Source organism: Budorcas taxicolor, chromosome 5, assembly GCF_023091745.1.
Source record: "Budorcas taxicolor isolate Tak-1 chromosome 5, Takin1.1, whole genome shotgun sequence".
NCBI classification, from domain to species: Eukaryota; Metazoa; Chordata; class Mammalia; order Artiodactyla; family Bovidae; genus Budorcas; species Budorcas taxicolor.
The window spans coordinates 90,981,101-90,998,821 of NC_068914.1; the positions used below are offsets into that span (position 1 = coordinate 90,981,101).

The 17,721-nt window shown below is 34.2% G+C and overlaps 1 protein-coding gene across 2 annotated transcripts in view; it reads right to left on the bottom strand.

Annotated features, from left to right (window-relative positions):
- Positions 1-17,721, bottom strand: part of CAND1 (cullin associated and neddylation dissociated 1) — a 43,968-nt gene that overhangs the window by 4,283 nt on the left and 21,964 nt on the right. The window contains exons 8-15 of one of the 2 annotated variants that reach the window (XM_052639479.1): positions 15,021-15,313; positions 13,310-13,451; positions 11,474-12,967; positions 10,514-10,609; positions 8,014-8,183; positions 7,773-7,937; positions 6,587-6,694; positions 5,215-5,852 (exon numbers count right to left, since the gene is read on the bottom strand). In XM_052639479.1, the coding sequence (XP_052495439.1) occupies positions 5,628-5,852; positions 6,587-6,694; positions 7,773-7,937; positions 8,014-8,183; positions 10,514-10,609; positions 11,474-12,967; positions 13,310-13,451; positions 15,021-15,313 (2,693 nt within the window). In that variant the 3' untranslated portion in view covers positions 5,215-5,627. Of the gene's footprint in view, positions 1-5,214; positions 5,853-6,586; positions 6,695-7,772; positions 7,938-8,013; positions 8,184-10,513; positions 10,610-11,473; positions 12,968-13,309; positions 13,452-15,020; positions 15,314-17,721 lie in introns of those variants that run through there. The other variant, XM_052639481.1, reaches the window with a different exon arrangement.

Sequence of the window (17,721 nt, forward strand, 5' to 3'; positions counted from 1 at the left end):
GGGTTTGTCCTCAACCCGAGACCAGGAACCTGTGCCACAATCATACACATACACGTTTTCCCCGTACTGTCTCCAGTGGCAAGCACTGGAGAGTATTAGTACCAAGGCAAAGGAGGGGAAAAGGTAATTAATTTTGATCCACTTAGAAGGATGAAGGCATGATAGTAAGTTTTACATAAATCTTGAACACTGTGAGCAGGGGCTATAGCAGTACAGACCAGCAGTGGGGTGTGTCCTCCTGGTACATACATGGTCCTCTGCAAATGCAACTGATGCTGAAACAAATTTCTACATCTTTAAATGTAGGTTTTAAAGACTGAATTTTCAAGGTTCCAAAACAAGCGTTCTGAACTTACTAAAACTGTTGACCAATCAGCCTCATGAATACTTCAAAAAACATCATGTAAAAGGAAATTAACTTTTATTTTTGTTTATGCCAATTCTGCTAAGAGGGACTAAAATGGTTCAGAAATTTGAAAGACTCAACTCAATGATCTTGTTTCAAAGAACAAGCAATCTGATTTGTGATAGTTTTTCTGCCACTTGCCTCCCACCAACCAGTCTTTATTCACAAGGATTTTATTGTCTGCAAACATCAACTAATCCTAGAAATATAGAAAAATGTGCCAGTCAGGTTTATTTTCGAAGTTCAAATATATAATTTTGAAATTATACTCCCCCAAAATCACTATTTGGCATGTCTTTAAATATTACAGCTAAACAGGAAATTACCTATACTGGAAAGCAAGTCTTTGTTCATTGTATTTACTTTCTTGAACTAGATTGTTCTCTTGAAGAGAATATAAATGAGTAATTTTGAAACTCCAACTTTTAAGAACCCAAGTAAAGTGTACTACTTGCCCTTTTATATAGTACATCAACTGCAAAGCACTCACTGCCTCACATCACCTGGTACAGTAGAAGCCCCTTTTATACTCCTATTTCTTTCAGCATGAGGAAGCACTTTACAGCCAGGAAAAAAAAAAAAAAGCCAGTATATTAAGTGGTTTAATAAAGACCATCCATTTAAATCAGAGGAGGTAGTAATATAGAATAGAAACATTTTCACTAGATCATGATAGTTCTAATTAATTTAGTGGAAGAAAATATTGAAAACAGTACAGTGTACTTAAATTTAGTTAGGAAGATGAACTGATACCAAGAATGAAAACTTCTGTGTGTACAGAATCTCAGTTGGTTATAGCTCACAAGAGAAAGCTCTCGATAATAGTGGTTCTTAACTGGGGCAATTTTGCACTCTCCCCCCCTTTCCCTACTCCCGTGGGGACATTTGGCAAATTCTGGAAACAATTTTGGTTGTCACAACTGAGAGTTGTTGATGGTACTACAGGTATCTAAGTGGGTAGAGCTCAGGGATGTTGTTATTTTACAATGCACAGGGCAGCCCCCATGACACAGAATTATTCGGTCCAAAATGTCAGTACTAGGCTGAGAAATCCTGATCTTAAAAGAACATGCATTTTTCTACTGAAGTCTAAACTGATTTCTAGAATAAGAAACTAACAGTTTATTTCTAGACCTTTTAGGAATGCCTAATTTAGTTCATGGATGGTAAGGATTCCAAGTAAAGTACACATTTGGTTTCTTAACAATAATGCATTAGGGTTACAGTAAGATACCATCACACACATTTAGCTGCCCTGACCTAAGTAAGCAGTTGGGTTTATATTAAAAGTGAAATGTCTATGAAACAAGTGAAACAGCTTTTCAAAGTAACAGGATTATTACAGGCTATTAAATCATGAGGTCATCATGGTATCATACATTAACCAGTTCCATAATATAATTCTTCAGAATTTCCCTGTGAGAGAACATTCTAGAATAAAATAAATGTGCATCAACCACTAAGTTACTGATAATGGTTAAATACACTAATTCCAACACATTCTAATTTAGAAAGAAATTTCAGATAGCCTTTTCTCATCTAAAACTTAAGTGAAACAATTCAATTTGCCAAAGTAATCACTAATAATCATTTAAGATCAGAACTAAAAAGTACAAAGAGGTCAGGGTATCCACACTTCCTCCACTAAAAAGCATTCTGACACATTAACATTTCAAAGTCTAACAAAGTAAAATTATCTGCAATACTCCCATTAGTTTTAATTGAAGTTGATTTTTGTGAAAAATTCCATTTTCAATTAAGAGCTAACTTTGAAAGTTATAAACAGCAAAAATATATTGCTGATAACTCTTGACTAAATTACAGGTGTTCACAAAATCTTATTTTTCTAGTATTAATAGGAAAATCAGCAACTTACTGTACTATAAAGGGAAAATAAGTAATTTCAGTGTGCATCTTTCTTAAGAAAATGACCACATATGGTCAACTTTTCTAGCTTGCCACATGATTACTTCCAATGTGTTCCATTTTGTAGCCAAAGGTATCAGGAGTTTTACTTAACTAGAAAAAAAAAAAAATCCACTAAAACCAGAATATCCTCTTCCCAAACAGTAAAATGGAACTGTTGTTACTATTGTTACTATTGTTGTTGTTGTTGTTACTATTGTTACTATTGTTGTTGTTGTTTCCATTTCACAAAGGATAAATTAAAATTTCAAAAACACGTGCGACTCTGGAGTGGCAGTAATTTAAAAATTAGGATTTAATTTAAGAGCTAGAATCAACATCTCCTGAAATTTTAAAGCTCTTTAATATAAAAATATTTACTAAGTATACTATATCTAGAGACTGGCAGTTAACTTTTACAACGTAAGTTTTTGGTAGAATTTTTTACCTCGGCAGAAAATGTTACTTCAACTTTTAAAAAATTGTCACGCATTACTATATTACTTTGTCATGTGGTTAAATATACCTTAAAAGGATTACTAACTAGTTAACTGAATTTTCTGACTGAGGATCATGTGTATTTCATTAAACTTCAACATGCCTATCTATATAATCATATTCATATATCTGAAATTGAGTTAGATATAAAAGGTATCAGAATATGCCTTTAAAACCGGTTAGATATGCCCATGTTATTTATCATTTACCCAACAAAAGTGCAAAAACAAAAAAGTGGCCTGGTTATTTATGGTTATATAAAAATTATGTAAATATCAAACATTTGTTGAAGTCTCCATACTCCAATTTGTGAAGCATTCTGAATGGTTAAGCAACTTTAGATATCATTAATTAATATATGACCACATTTTAAAAATTACCATGCAGTGCTGCTGACTTTAAATTTTTAGGTTGCGCTTTGCCATACCAAATTTCCTTTCTGCCTTAGTTTCATAATGTAGCAACTTAAAAACAACCCATATTGAGCTGTCTTTAAAAAGAACTTGGCTAAATCTAAACAATTTAAATGTCCTCATCAGTGAACAGCTGTTTTATTCTCCTGAGGAACCATCATGTGCAGAACTGCTAAGCAGAACTTCCTAATAATTAAAAGACCAGTGAGCAGTATAAGTGACAGACTGTGACTGAACCGCACACCTTCCATTCCAGTACCAGGACATCACCATGAGAAATATGAACTTGATCAGTATGACTCAGCATTTAAAATTTGAGTATTCTTCTTTTACTAATTTTGTTATATATGTGAATATATACATTATAATATATATATCATATATATAAACACAAATCATATCGACTACTAGAAAAGAGCAGAACCTCTTTTGTTAAAAGAGAATTTCAGCTATATTAGAAAAATGAGCCATTTTGCGAGACTCAAAAAACAAAAAACTACAAGCATTTTAGAAGTTAAAAAAACTGAAGGTGTGAAATCCAATATGTGAAGAGAGTTTGGATTTAACTTCAATTAACTAAGACATTCACACAACATATGCATATCAGTCTCCTACTTGGTCCTAGAGCCTACAGTATTGTAATTTATTGTGAAACCGTGAAACCAAATACTTAAAATATATCCACAACATCTGTACCACGGTAATGCATAGTACATAATACACTAACAGCTTGAAATAAATTTCTATTACAGTTTTCTGCAAATTATAGTATGATTATCACCTGCCACACACTCTGAAACAGCACCAACTTCATGTAACGTTTCATGTCCACATACTAATCAAAATCCTTACTGGTAATGAAGTCTTATGCACGATCATCTGAATACTTGAAGTTAAGCTGTTCGTCTAATAACCGCAGTATGTTATAATTAAAATCACCTCATATTTGCATGTTAAAGCAGGTAAGTCAAACAGCAGGAAAAATATTTCCAATTCACAGTTTCAAAAATAAAGGGTGCAGTTTTCAAATATCTGAATGCTTAAAACTTGTCACTCAATTTAACAACTGCCTCCTTCAATACATGTAAACTATGTTTGCACAGCATTAGGAGATGTCTTTTATTTCAGAAGTTAGTTCTTACTGTTACAGGAGCACCACAAATTTGAAGGAATAGGCTACAGTGTGAAAGGAGCTCACTGAAGGATATGTTAAATAAAATTTTAACTACAGTATAAGGTACTGCAAAGCTTTGCTTCCCCCCAAGCACAGACCCTTTCATCAGGAGTAGTCAACACTTACCAAATACAATATGTAAATTAGCTCTAGAAGAAAGGGGGGAAAAAAATCTAACTCAACTAAAAGAAAATACTATTATTAGCTAACAAACCTGTGACAGCCAGCTTCAGAATTTTAGAAAAAATAAAATTCACAAGCACACAGTTATTAGAATCATTAGATACGGAATGTAGAGGTCCAAAGGAAATCAAAGAAAAATCTGGCTACGAATTTCTAAGGGGAAACGCACACACACAAATGGGTAACCGAGAAAAACTGAGTACTTAAATATTCAAATTTAAATTTATAATAGAAAAAGTGGCAAATTGTTATTTTGACTTGATTTGCTGAAAACACCTGCAAATTCACACTGGCATTAAGAAAACCAAAATTTCAAAAATTTACTCCCCTCTCTCTCCAGATATGTGTTTTCTGTGCAAAAATAAATATCTGAAAATTGCACTAATACAATAATACTTATTTTAACTTTTGTATTATGAATAATCTGCACATGCTGCTTTACAGACAATACATATTTGCAAACTTGCTCATGCAAAATTAGTGTGCGCAACAGGGATATTGTTAATCCCCATACTTAAAAAATGATACCCTATTGTCTCTCTCAAACTGCCAACCCCTCTGAAATGTAACAAGTCTTACACAGATAATTCTTGTCTGCCAGCTAAAAAATCAATTTATGTTGCTGAAACAAAGTTACACAAGAAAAAGAAACATGATTTTTGTCTTGCAGAATTTTTGATTTTTAAATAAGAGAAAATTTATAAAAGAAATTCATGGTCACAAAATTTTAACATTTTAATCCTAAACATTACAGGGTAAATATACTGGACCCTATCTCCATCAATCCTAACGTTTAGTTGTCATTTTAAATGTTGCCCTAACCACTAGAACATCAGTGGTTTTACAACCTCTGGATTATGGAAATACATATTTCTGAAATAAATGCTACAAAAACAACAATGGAAGAAAGTCAAACTGTCTCCATGAAGGGAAAAAAAAGTGGAACATTGTGAAGCTTTTAAATACTTCTCTTTTCATGTCTTATGATTAACCTGCCAAATCAGTGCATCATATGGTCAATATAATGGTCCCCAGGTTGAACAAATATCTAACTAGTGTCCATTGATTCCAAGTTAGTGGATGATGAATCTTTTTGGATACTTTCAAAGATGGCTGCCAGCTCAGGGTTAGAACTGATCTGTGACTGGAATTCACTCATCAGTGGACTCTTCTCTGCTTCTGGAATGGTTAGCAGTGCTGCCACTGCTCTCATGGCAGATCGCTTTAGTTCATCTTGCTTTTCAAACTCCTGCTTTACTGAGTTTGCTTTTACCTGGAACATTGAGTAAATTTATATTACATGCTATAAAAGGCAGCTCTTATACCAATAAAATCTAAGCACATAAAAATAAAGCAAAGCTACTCTTGAACAGATCCAAAAGACACATTATTCTTCAAGCAGAGGTGTTTTGAAACTTTTTTAGCAATAGCTGTCTCCTTTTAAGGGAATATTTTATACAAAGCCCATTATAAAAACCAGAGTGGGATCTGCTTAGCAAGTCCTACTTTGTCCTCCATCAAACTACTGTTTGATGTTACCATATTTGTTCATTATTCTTCAAACATGTCATGTACTGAAATCTCTGTGCCTTAATTCATATAATCATTTTTGTATGAAAAGTCTTGCTTCACTTTCTGAACTTAAAAATAATCCTGATTTTTTTCAAGGTCCATTTTAAATACTGTCATGTGCATATATGAAGCCTTCTATGACTCCCACCCCCATTTGCCGCCTCCAACAGAATTAAACATTTTCTCCTCTTTTGTGGACCTATCACTTTACCCATATCAGTACTTTAAAAATGCGTCACACTGTTACAACAAACTTTTAAGAATAGCATTTAACAGTGGTAAGCTTTCTAAAACATCCACATTTAATAAGTTAATTTTTGAAGCCAACTGCTACACAGGATGCCAGCACAGTTAAATTTGGAAAACCACAGTACAGAATCAACTGAGAATCCTGAACATACCAAGTCTGGCCTAAATCAACAGCATCAATATTACCTTAGTTGTACACGTGGCACGTAATGGCTCGACAAGTCGGTCCAACCTCTGCAGTACCGCACTTGGACAAAGCGTAGAGAGTCTCACCAACATTAAAAATGTAAGCATCTATTATGAATAAAAAAGACAAAATTTAGATTCTGAGTTTATTTTCTAAAGACAAATCTCAAATTCTGACAAAGTTTTTAAAAGAAAATGACTAGCCTGTGCCACAAAGTTTCATTTTTATGTAGTCTGCCATTTGGAATCACACAGAGTTCAAATCTAAGAAATTTTAGCTACAAGTACTAAAGTTATCTATCATATGGTCTGAGAGTACAGAACTAGAAAAGTGATTCTCAATCTTGACTGCACATGAGCTAGAGCTGGGGAGCTTTCCAATTTATTTTTTTTTGGTTTTTTCACTTCACTCATTGGGATAGGGTCATAAACTGTTTTTCAAAAAGTTCATGTGGACCAAATGGAAAAAATCAATGAGTGAGAAAATAACTAGAAGAAAAGCTTTATAACAAGTTTCTACTGTCTTAGATTTTTCTAAACAACAAACAAAAAAAACAAAACCAAAGAGCCTGCTTATTCCGATTAATCCATTAAAGTCCAATAACCAATAGTCTTTTATCTTAAGACTATAAATTGTAGAAGGATCCTATTCTTTCAGGGCTCTTTTCATTGAATTCTGGGAGAATCAGGTTATTCCATATTACATTATGGAAACATCAAAGTAAGAGTTCTGATAGTATGGCCGAATTACTGCTCAACTACCACTTTTGCCCTGCTTGACCAAAGGCCGTGAGTAAAAGATTTTTCAAATCACCCTTTTATAGTTCACATTTTAAATAGGAAGATAAAAAGGAACTATAAGCAAAGTTCATGCTCTAAGCCTAAGAGGCGGTATAATTTCTCTGTGGTTGCGTCTACAGATAGCTTTGTGTATAACATCCTTTAACAACACTCTGATTCTGACTTCCTCCGCCAATGAAAGGTTTCTGGACTTTCCTATATGTCAACTGATGTTATTACACTGCACTGCTACTTTGTTTGCATATTAGAGAGTTTCTAACACAATAAAATCATGACAAGTAAACCAATCATTCTCACTGAATAACAAGCATAAATTACAAAGGTGAAAGTCACTAGCAAAAAGTATTCTTCTAAAACATTTTATCAACAGGCACAAACATCTCACCTTAATGTCATAATGGTCCTTCAAACCATCTTCAACATGATTAAGAAATTCAAAGATATCAAGTCTATCCAGACAACTATCTAGAAGCGTGTACATACACTCAAAAGCTGCCTTTCTAATATCCAGGCCGTCATCAACTGTATGCTTAAATGGACCCATTTCTACCTGTTGAAATACAAAGATATGTAAATATTCTAGAAAGTAAAAGACAAGCTTAGGTAAACAGTGTGATCTAACGTACCTCTCTTATAAGCTCCTTTCTAACTTTTGTTTCATTATAAAGATGTGGAAGAACAGTATCCAGAAGATCCCTTATTAATGATGGCTTATTATGTGCTGCTGAGTTGAATGTGACCAAAGCTACTCTTCTTACATTTAAATCTGGGTCTTCTAATGTTTTTAGGAAATCACCTGAAGAAGTCAAAGAGAAGCAACATAGTTATATGGCAAGCTTAAAATTAAATATGCATTATACTGTTATTTTACTAGTGTTGGTATTATTGCTATTTCTTCAACGTGGATCATGAAATATGATGAAATACTAAGTGAACTATATAATTTCTTTTGACAACAGTTAAACCATCATGTCTGAATCTGAGTGCATTTAATTGATAAACCTATTCTCAGAACCTTTAAACACAGGAGTGAGGGCCCCTAAAGCTCCCAATTGCTTTCATAGATAGTTGATAAAAAAGGTGGGTGGCAAAGAGAAGTGATGGAGTCAGCAACCACAAGAACTAGTAACGTGAATGACTCTCCTTAAAGTTCAAAATTAGTATCCACACTAAAAAAACCACCAACAGAGGTGGAATCTTTTTTCATTCAAAAAGTACTTGTTGAGCATTTATGGCATAAGGCACTGGGGTACAGCTGTGGGCAAGTCAAATTTACGCTCATATGAAGTTTACATTACATGTATGCTATAGTTTACATCCCAAAGGTGAAATCTTAAAACCTGAGTTCAAAACATAAACAAGGGTGGGCACAGATCCACTGCTGGAATACTGTTAACAAGTAAACAGTTTATCAGATGACAGAGAAATGTGCCTCCAAAAGCTAATTTTTATCTTTAACAAAAAATGTATAAATTGACAAGAGGTCTAAGAGTAGAAAAGAAGGAAACTGAAGCCTAACATAAGACAAAAAGCTAGAGAAAGTCCCCAGCCACTCTAAACACAGATGTAAGTGTGACTGTTCTTACACATGGAGGAAATATAGTGCGCAGATCTTTGGAGTCACACAGATGGTGATCCAAACTGCTTCACTTGTCAACTGTAAGACTGACTTCTAGCAATTTATCATAGGCAAGAGCCTCAGTTTCCCAGTTTATAAAATGAGAATTATAAACTTTAGGGCCACAGAACAGAATAAATAGCATGTACATTACTGAACACAGTGTCTGGTACATGTATTCATTCACAGCTATTCATCAATATGATGATAAGTAATCTTTTAGAATACATGGTGGGGAAAAGGTGCCAGAAGACTTAAATGTATCACAACAGCAATCTGATAAAATGGGAGATGAAAAAAATGCTTCAAACATCATGGACTGGGTAACCTCAAGACGGACCACCCAGGAAAGTTCTGACTACAAAAAAGGTTAAGAGATAGCTTGTGTTCAAAAAGAATTTAAAGCTCCTCAGCTCTATCTGTTTAGAATTACTATGATGGTAAATTGCATTTAAGTAAAGCTCCTAAAGTACTCCTATCATTATGGACAAATGGTGACACAATCTAGGATCAGTGGTCCCCAACAACTTGGTCTAGGAATTTCAATTTTAAACAACCAGAATGATCATCACCTAACTGAGTAACTACACCAGTGATGCACACTTGCTGACTGATGTCTCTAGAGATCTGGCACAGGTCTCTTCCTTTGTTGTATCTTGTACAATGCCAAAAATGAGAGTAAACAAAGAAAAAAGAGGGGAGGAGAACAAAGGCAAGGATCTTCTGACAGAGACATCCAATGAATTATCTCTACGTCTCAACATTGTCATCCATTTATCCTCTATGTCCCTCTTACTCTGAACTAATAATCCCTTTGTGTAGTTCTTTTAGACTGTGTTTTTGCCCCTTCTGGTCCACTGCAGAATGGCATGAAGCTGCTAAGTTTCTATGCATACACCCCTCTATCCTTTCTGCTGATATTCCCATTCTTTTGTCAAGAAAACACCAAGAGTTTAGTTACTAAAGACTCTAGGTAAACTGATGATGAAAACAACACAGGAAGTTATGAAATCATGAAAAATAATAAAGAGATGACCTTTTGCTTTCTTGTGTATCTCCTCTTAGGCTGACAGGGCTAAATAGCTCAAGAATTATCTTTTTTAGTCTTAAATTTCCACCTTAAATTTAAAAGCTTCCATAGAGCCCCTTGGGAGTTAGAGGGATATAAATAACAACAGAAAATTCGGCCATCACAACTCAAATGAGATTCATTTACAACTAGGAAGAACTTCAGACTGGTCAGATCATATAACATTTCCCTTTACCCATTAGTTTACTTTAGGTCATTCCTGAAACACTATTATCAAATGTGCAATTGACTTTAAAGACATCCTAGCATATTTACCTAATTTCAATTATTTGCAAAATTATGTTTTTAATGAAACAATTACCAGACCCTTCAAAGTATTTTAGTTCCTTGGCGATATATTTAGCTACTGAAATAATTCAGGTTTTGATAATTAACTACTAACTATTTAGGCAGTATTTTCATCTTCATTTCCACTTACCTATGCAGTTCTTTAATAGTGGATCAATAGGCTGTGGATGATCAGAAATAGTAAACTTCACAGCTGTAACCACTGAGCTTCGGGCATATGATGAACCTAATTAAAAATAAATTTTAAGTCTACAGTTTTTAACCGCTAAAATCCATGGACACCTTTATCATTTTCAGACCACTTCAAGTAATATCAGTGTCTGTAATTCCTTAAAATTCTCTGTGATCAAGAAGGGCATTTCTTCTTTCCCTCAGAATACTAATGGAGCAAAGTTTATTCATTTTGTGAAATATAATCTCACTAGATCTCAAAAGGAACAATTTCATCCAAGAAGGAGGCAGCCTGAGAAACCAGCAGTGAAGGATCTACCCCTCCTAAAAGGGAACTGGTTTAACCACATCAGCAGATAAGATTGTCAAATTTTTTATTAAAAATGGAAGCAATTTCTAAGAATGAATGGCCATTTTTACCTTCTCCTTGGATAATAAGGGTTGACACTGGTAAATCTTAAAACTGTTCCCAGAATCTTTCATTTGAACTTAGTTCACCAATTTTAGTACTGTATTTAATACAAGCATAGTACTCTGGCTTTATTAATTCAAGAGACATCTATCTTTTCAACATTAAGACAAAAGAGTAACAGTAAAATATACTGAACACTAGAAATGACACCAGATTTATTTAATCATTATCTAACTACACTCTTAATTCTTTTAAACAACAAAATGTCATTTGAACAGGTAACAAGATACAGCATTAGCCATCTTTCCAGGCAACCAAATACTAGTAAGAATTTTTGGGGGGAGGGGAGGGAGGCTCAACAAGGAGGGAATATATATATATATAAAATTATGACTGATTCATGTTGTCGTACAGCAGAAATCAACACAATACTGTAAAGCCATTTTTCTCCAGTCAAAAAATTTTAAAAATAAAAATTTTCTTAAGTAAGAAAATCTAGGTACCCACCTGATATTAAATACCCCTTAAGTCGTGGAAGGAGAGTTTCTGGATCAATTAAAGTGAGTTTGCCTAGACATTCAGCAACAACATTTCTGGTTCCTTCTTCTGCACACTCACAGTGCTTTAGCAGTAAGGCCCAGATGTTTTCAACATACGGTTTAAGGCCCACCACTGATGCAGAGCTAATAATTTCCTTCAAGGAATGAAGCAGTAGATACTGCCTTTTGGGTTGACTGGTTATCTCTTGTAAGACAAACGGCAGGTACTCAGGAAGGTTGCCCACGCTGATGCTGCCTAATGCATACGATGCAGCTGACTTTACTTCTTCACTAGGAGATGAGAAGGCTTCTAATATGACAGACTTTAGTTCCAGCTGCCCACTTAGATCAATATGATGCCCAACTTCTCCAAGAGACAGTAGAGCTAAGAGACGAATTGAATCTGTAGACCTTGAGTTCTTCACATCTTGAATAAACTGACCTACTACAGCTGGTCCTTCTTTAGGGCATGCTCGAGTAAGAGCAGCTACACATTTGGCAATGGAATAATAAGACTGCTTATGAGTAAGAGCTGTGCTCTGAGAATAAACTGGGCCAGTGAGCATGCGCAACAAATCCATATATCCTAGATTATTCGTTCCAGTAACAACCAGAGCTTGGAAAAAGTCTAGCATGGCGCTAAGAGCTCCCCCTTGCAATAAAGGTGATCTAACAAGTCCAATAAGTTCATTGAGAATGGATCCACTTATCTTCGAAAGGGAGGAGGGATACACTTTTGCTAGTGTGGTTAGAAAACTGATAGCCATCTGTGAAACATGCATATCACTTTCACTGATAAGAGGTGGGAGCTCATCTAGAACTGCATCAATCATGGCAGCAGTCAAGCTGTCACTATAGTTTTTAATTAGAATATCTAGAGCAGAAAGGGTACCCAGTTTTAAAGCTCTCTGGTTTTTCCTGAGAAATGAGGCAAGGATAGGAACCCCTTCTCCCAGGACAGGCCTCAAATCTATCTTCAAAGGGGACCCAGCAATCAGTGTCAACGCCTTCACTGTAGTTAACCGTGTAATCTCATTCTTCAGTCTCTCCAAGAAAATCTGAAGTGTATTAGGCAAGTCAGAGCCCAAATTGTCTCCAAGGTTGCAAATAATTTGTCCCATACAGGAAATAGCCCTTTCCTTGACTTCCTGATCAATGTCAGCTGCTTTTAACCTCTTAATGGTACAGGTAAATAGATCTTTGATGTAAGGAGTTGCATCAAATGAGGAAGGCTGATCTAAAGGACGAATTACTTTGACAAGTTGTTGAGTAACAAGAAGAGCTTCAGATGTAATCTTGTAAAATGGGTCTCCAACACAAGCCACCACTGGGGGGACCAAAGCTTGAACGTGAGGATGGAAGACTTGAGGAGAGTGGTTACAGAGGATTACATATAGACAGGACAAAGCATCGATCTTCAAATTTGATGAGCTTGATTTATCATTCAGTGAGAAAATGATTCCTAAAAACCCAACCAGAAAAGAAAAATCCAATGTTTTTATGAATGACAACTTTATGAAAGCAAAAATATAAAACTAATCCCTAAAAGACTGCTAAAGCTTCCACTTTATGTTATCTCTAAAGTAACAGAAATTCCACAACCTGTGATAAATATTAAAGTAAAATATTTTAGGGTATCGTTTTAAACTTTTTACTTTTAACTTTAGATATTCAATTTTCCTATTAAAAAGTTAGTTCCATGTGCCAATTAAGTTGTCACAAATCATCCTTCTCAAGAAAACAATTATTTAAGCTTATCTACGTCTTAATAAATCCCGAAAATGATTTACTATTTCTTGCATACCTGGTACAAGTACAGGAATGTGTTGTGTTAGGGCCCCGGGTAATACATTTACCAGTTCAGTTAACATGTTAAAACAACACTGTCGGGTCTTCACACTTTTCTCTTTCATCTGTTTGTGCAGAGCTTTAACAATGTTTGGAACCTGCAATTATCAAGTGCTCATTAGCTGGTTCAGTTACTGGTACTTCCTCAGTTCACTTAACACAAATTACAAGAGGTGGGGATGAATGGAAGAATTTTTCTGGTCAAATTCCTAATTCTGCTAACCGCTAACAATTTGTTCGATACAAACTTTGTTGCATTTACTACGCATGTTCTCTTGTAACTATATTTGCTTGATACTGATAAATAGAGAAAAGCTATCATTAGCTTTCTACAGAACAACAGAATAGTCTTCCTTGATTAATTTTACTTATGAAATGCACAAGACTAAATAGAAATCTAAATAATAATTTTCAACCAAAACTTTAGGAACATAATTTATAAACTTAAATAGCACATATAAGCAATTACAGGAAAAAAGACAAATTACGGAAAAGAAACCATTAAATGGGTCCTTGTTTTTGCTTTTCGTTGGCTCTTACAATGAAATCAACCTCACTTCAAATGTAGTTACAAGCAGCAGGAATATGAGTCAAAGACATCGCTTCTGTACTTTCTAATGTTAGTGAAACCTAAACAGGGTATTTGCTAATAAGTCTTAAGGATAGCAGGATATAGACACATACCATATTGAACAATGATGTGAGAACTAGAGGCAAAAGAAAACACCTATCTAATTAATTCATCTTAGCACCATCAAAATTTTTTGTGATTTTTATCTGCTTTTTATATACTTAGTCAATTCCTTACGTCTTGGATACACTTTTTCTTCTACAATTTGTCTTCAGTGTTCACCTTTAAGTTCGCCACAGTCTTTTAAAATTTTTACTACTTAAAACAAGATAGCTACGACACGTACATCCCTTCTCCTGGTTTAGTTGTTTAGTCTCTCTCAAGATCTCTTCTGTAATCCATAAAAATGGACATACATGTACCCCATGGGGCTGCTTTAGAGATTACATATAAGATAGGAAAATGCCTAATGTGAATATTATTAAATATTCAGTAAATGGGGACTATAAATACCTAATATTTAGATTCTAAAAAAGATGTGCTAAAGTGAAAAAATATGTATTTTATCAATAATAGGTGGGATATAAAATCAACATCAATAATAATATGTGGCATATAAAGCCTGTGTGGCAGGCTTCACCATATGTTTAAACAGAGCATATCATTTCCACCTTGGGTAGACAGTAAACCATTACTACAAATGAGAAAACTGAGGCTTAATAAAATGTCTAAATAACTTGTCCAAGACTACACACACACATACACAAAGTCCTAATTTCTCTAAATTAGAAGAGAGAGAAGCTATGAACACAAGTAGTCCAATGCTACTGCCTAAGATTTCTCCATTAATACATCAAAGATAAAGATATTTTATTGAATCTTAAAATTAATACTGTTCAGCCAAGAAAAATCAAGAAAACTTCAATCAGAATAAATTATAAGTAATGTTATATGAGGATCCATAAACTATTATACAAACATATCCCAGAAATGTTTCTCTAAAGCTATTCTGGAACTCCTATTTCCATACAAAACCACCATTTAAAAAAAAATCACATTTACTAGCAGGACTTCCAAAACCACACTTTAAACTGACCTGACTCTGAAGCATTGTTAAAGGTGTTTCTCCCTGTTCCATCGCGTCAGGGTCACACAGCCAACTTTGCACAGGACGAGTTTGCTTCAAAAGAGAAAGGTACGCATGAAATACATCTGCTTTTACATTCTCTTCACGCTCTTTAAATCTGGATATCAGTGCAGGAGAGACGGTCTTGTAGAATTCTGGAAGCATTTCATGCCTTGTGCTAACTACAGCATCCAAGCACTTAGCAGCTGCACGTCTCACTTTCCAACTCATGTCATCATCGTCACTGTATTCATCGTCACTCCCTAAAGAGAAGTTTTAATGTTAAGACTATTAATCATATGAAAAGTTTAATACAGAAAGTAAATTGATACTCATAACTAAGATAATTTTCTAACTTTTAAGATACACAGAGACAGGTTTAAAAAGAGCTAGTCTATAAACCAGAAGCAGAGTTTATTTAAAAATCTACCCATAAACCTCTAAAGAAAAATGATCTGATTGTGTTTTTAATTTGTTGAACATTTTCTCATTGATGGATAATGAGCTGCTTCTTAACTATCATTTATTAACACATTAAACATCTTCAGATTACAAATATGTGTAAATGTCCCAGCCTTTTAAATAATATGAATAGAAGTTCAATTCAAAAGATTCACTTGACACTACAGGAAAATAAAACAACTGGGGAGTTTATAAGATAAACCATAAAAATAATGATCACCAATGGCATATCACACTGTGAAACAAATTTTTCAGGGGAGAAAAAAGAATCCTGATATTAGCTTTCTTTGTGGCTACATGGCTTTCCATTAAATTTCTTGATGGGCTATTAGGAACAAATATGCATATCTGTTATCAACTTATCAAAATACTATCTTAATACAGTTTAAAGAAGCTACACTTTCTCAGTTATAACAATAAAATTCTGTCCACAGAATAGAGCACTAGCTTCTCCAAACTCCTGCTAAACATTAAAACAATATTCTAAAAAATAATAATAAAAAACAATATTCTAAGCTTAAGTATTAACAATTCCGTCTCTCTTATACCAAATACTGCTAAATCAAGGCATCTGATTTGAAGAAAAATTACAGGGCACTATCAAGTAGACTATTTAAAGCAAATAAGTGAAAGAAAAATTTCCAATGGCAACCAAACTATGGGAATAACTTTATAGAAATATACTTTATTGAAAAAGTTATAAAAATTAAATAGCCTAGTAACTAAAATTATGGTTATATAAGTTACAATAACACTATGATAAAAAATATTAGGTATCAGAAAATGATTAGGTGTAATGAAGAAAGTAAGAATAATAAAAAGGGAAATAAGAGTATGCGGTATGGGAAAGTCCTGAGATGGGAGACTGGATGAGGGTGGTATGTAAAAGTGATCAGGTATAACTCCAAAGTTTTTGGCCTGAGAAACTAAGGAGAATAGAGGTGCTATTCTGAGATGGAGAAGTCTAAACAAGAAACAAGTTAATAACCAACAGTGGAGGAAGGGTGGGAAGATATTCTGGACATCTAGGCAGTATATCAATTAAGCAGTTTTGCATATATGAACCTAGAATTAACAGGAAAGATCTGGGATAAAGTTTGGGTTTTCAGCATACTGATATTAAAGCCAAAAGACTAGATGAGATCAACAAGATTATAAAAACATAACAGAGAAGTCAAGAACTAAGCTCAGAAATACTCCACAGTTGAGTGATCAGGGTGATGAAGAGCAATCGGCATAGGGACAGAGAAGGAGTAATCACAAAGACAGGACTAAAACCAGGAGAATGTGATATTGTGGCAGTTAAATAAAGAAATGCTGCTGAAAACTGAGGAACAAGCAGAGTCAAACATCTGAGGTCACTAGCAATCACTGCAAGACTGGATTCAAAAGAAAAGGGGGAAAAAGGAGTTGGAGAGCATTTATTCTTTTGAGGAGTTCTGTTATAGTGCAGAGAAACTGAGCAGTATCTGTTAAGAGTCTAAAATGAGATTAAGAGAGCGTTTTTGTATCTTTTTTTTTTTAAGATGGATGAAATTACAGACTTTAGAGCAAAGGCATTACCTAAATTCATTCAAAGAATCAAACTTAAAAGTATAATTAACAGGAAATCCACCAACACATACACCCAGTAACTTATTTAAACATTACTATTATGGTTCTTTTAACAGAAAAGAGACAACTACACATGAGCAACCTTGTGCCCTTGAAGTGTTACTCCTTTCCACAGTAAATACCACAAATCTCAGCACAACGACATCAATCTCAGGAACCTCAGAAATACTTGGATTATTCATGAAAGTTAAGTGGAGCCTCAAATAATACTTAAAATTTCTCATTAAAAGTAACTATGTATAAAACAAACCAAACTGCTAGGAATATGTTATAGATATCTATAGGTACAATTTTAAAAATAGGATTCATTTCCCTCCTTACAAAAACACTGTGTAATCAATGATAAGTGCTTTCCAAGAGAAAAACAGTAACATTTTTTTCAGCTTATTTTAAAAAATTAAATTGGGGCAGAGTAATTTTGCTATCTACTTTTCATTCAACTTATTAACTGCTTTAAGAAATGTTTACCTAGAACATGATTTTGAAAATATTGCATACAGTTCAATACCTGGATGCCCCATAATTAAATCAACTTGCTCTTGCTGAATATTGTGGTTATTTCCACTTTCACTATTATAAGCAAGCAAACAAACAG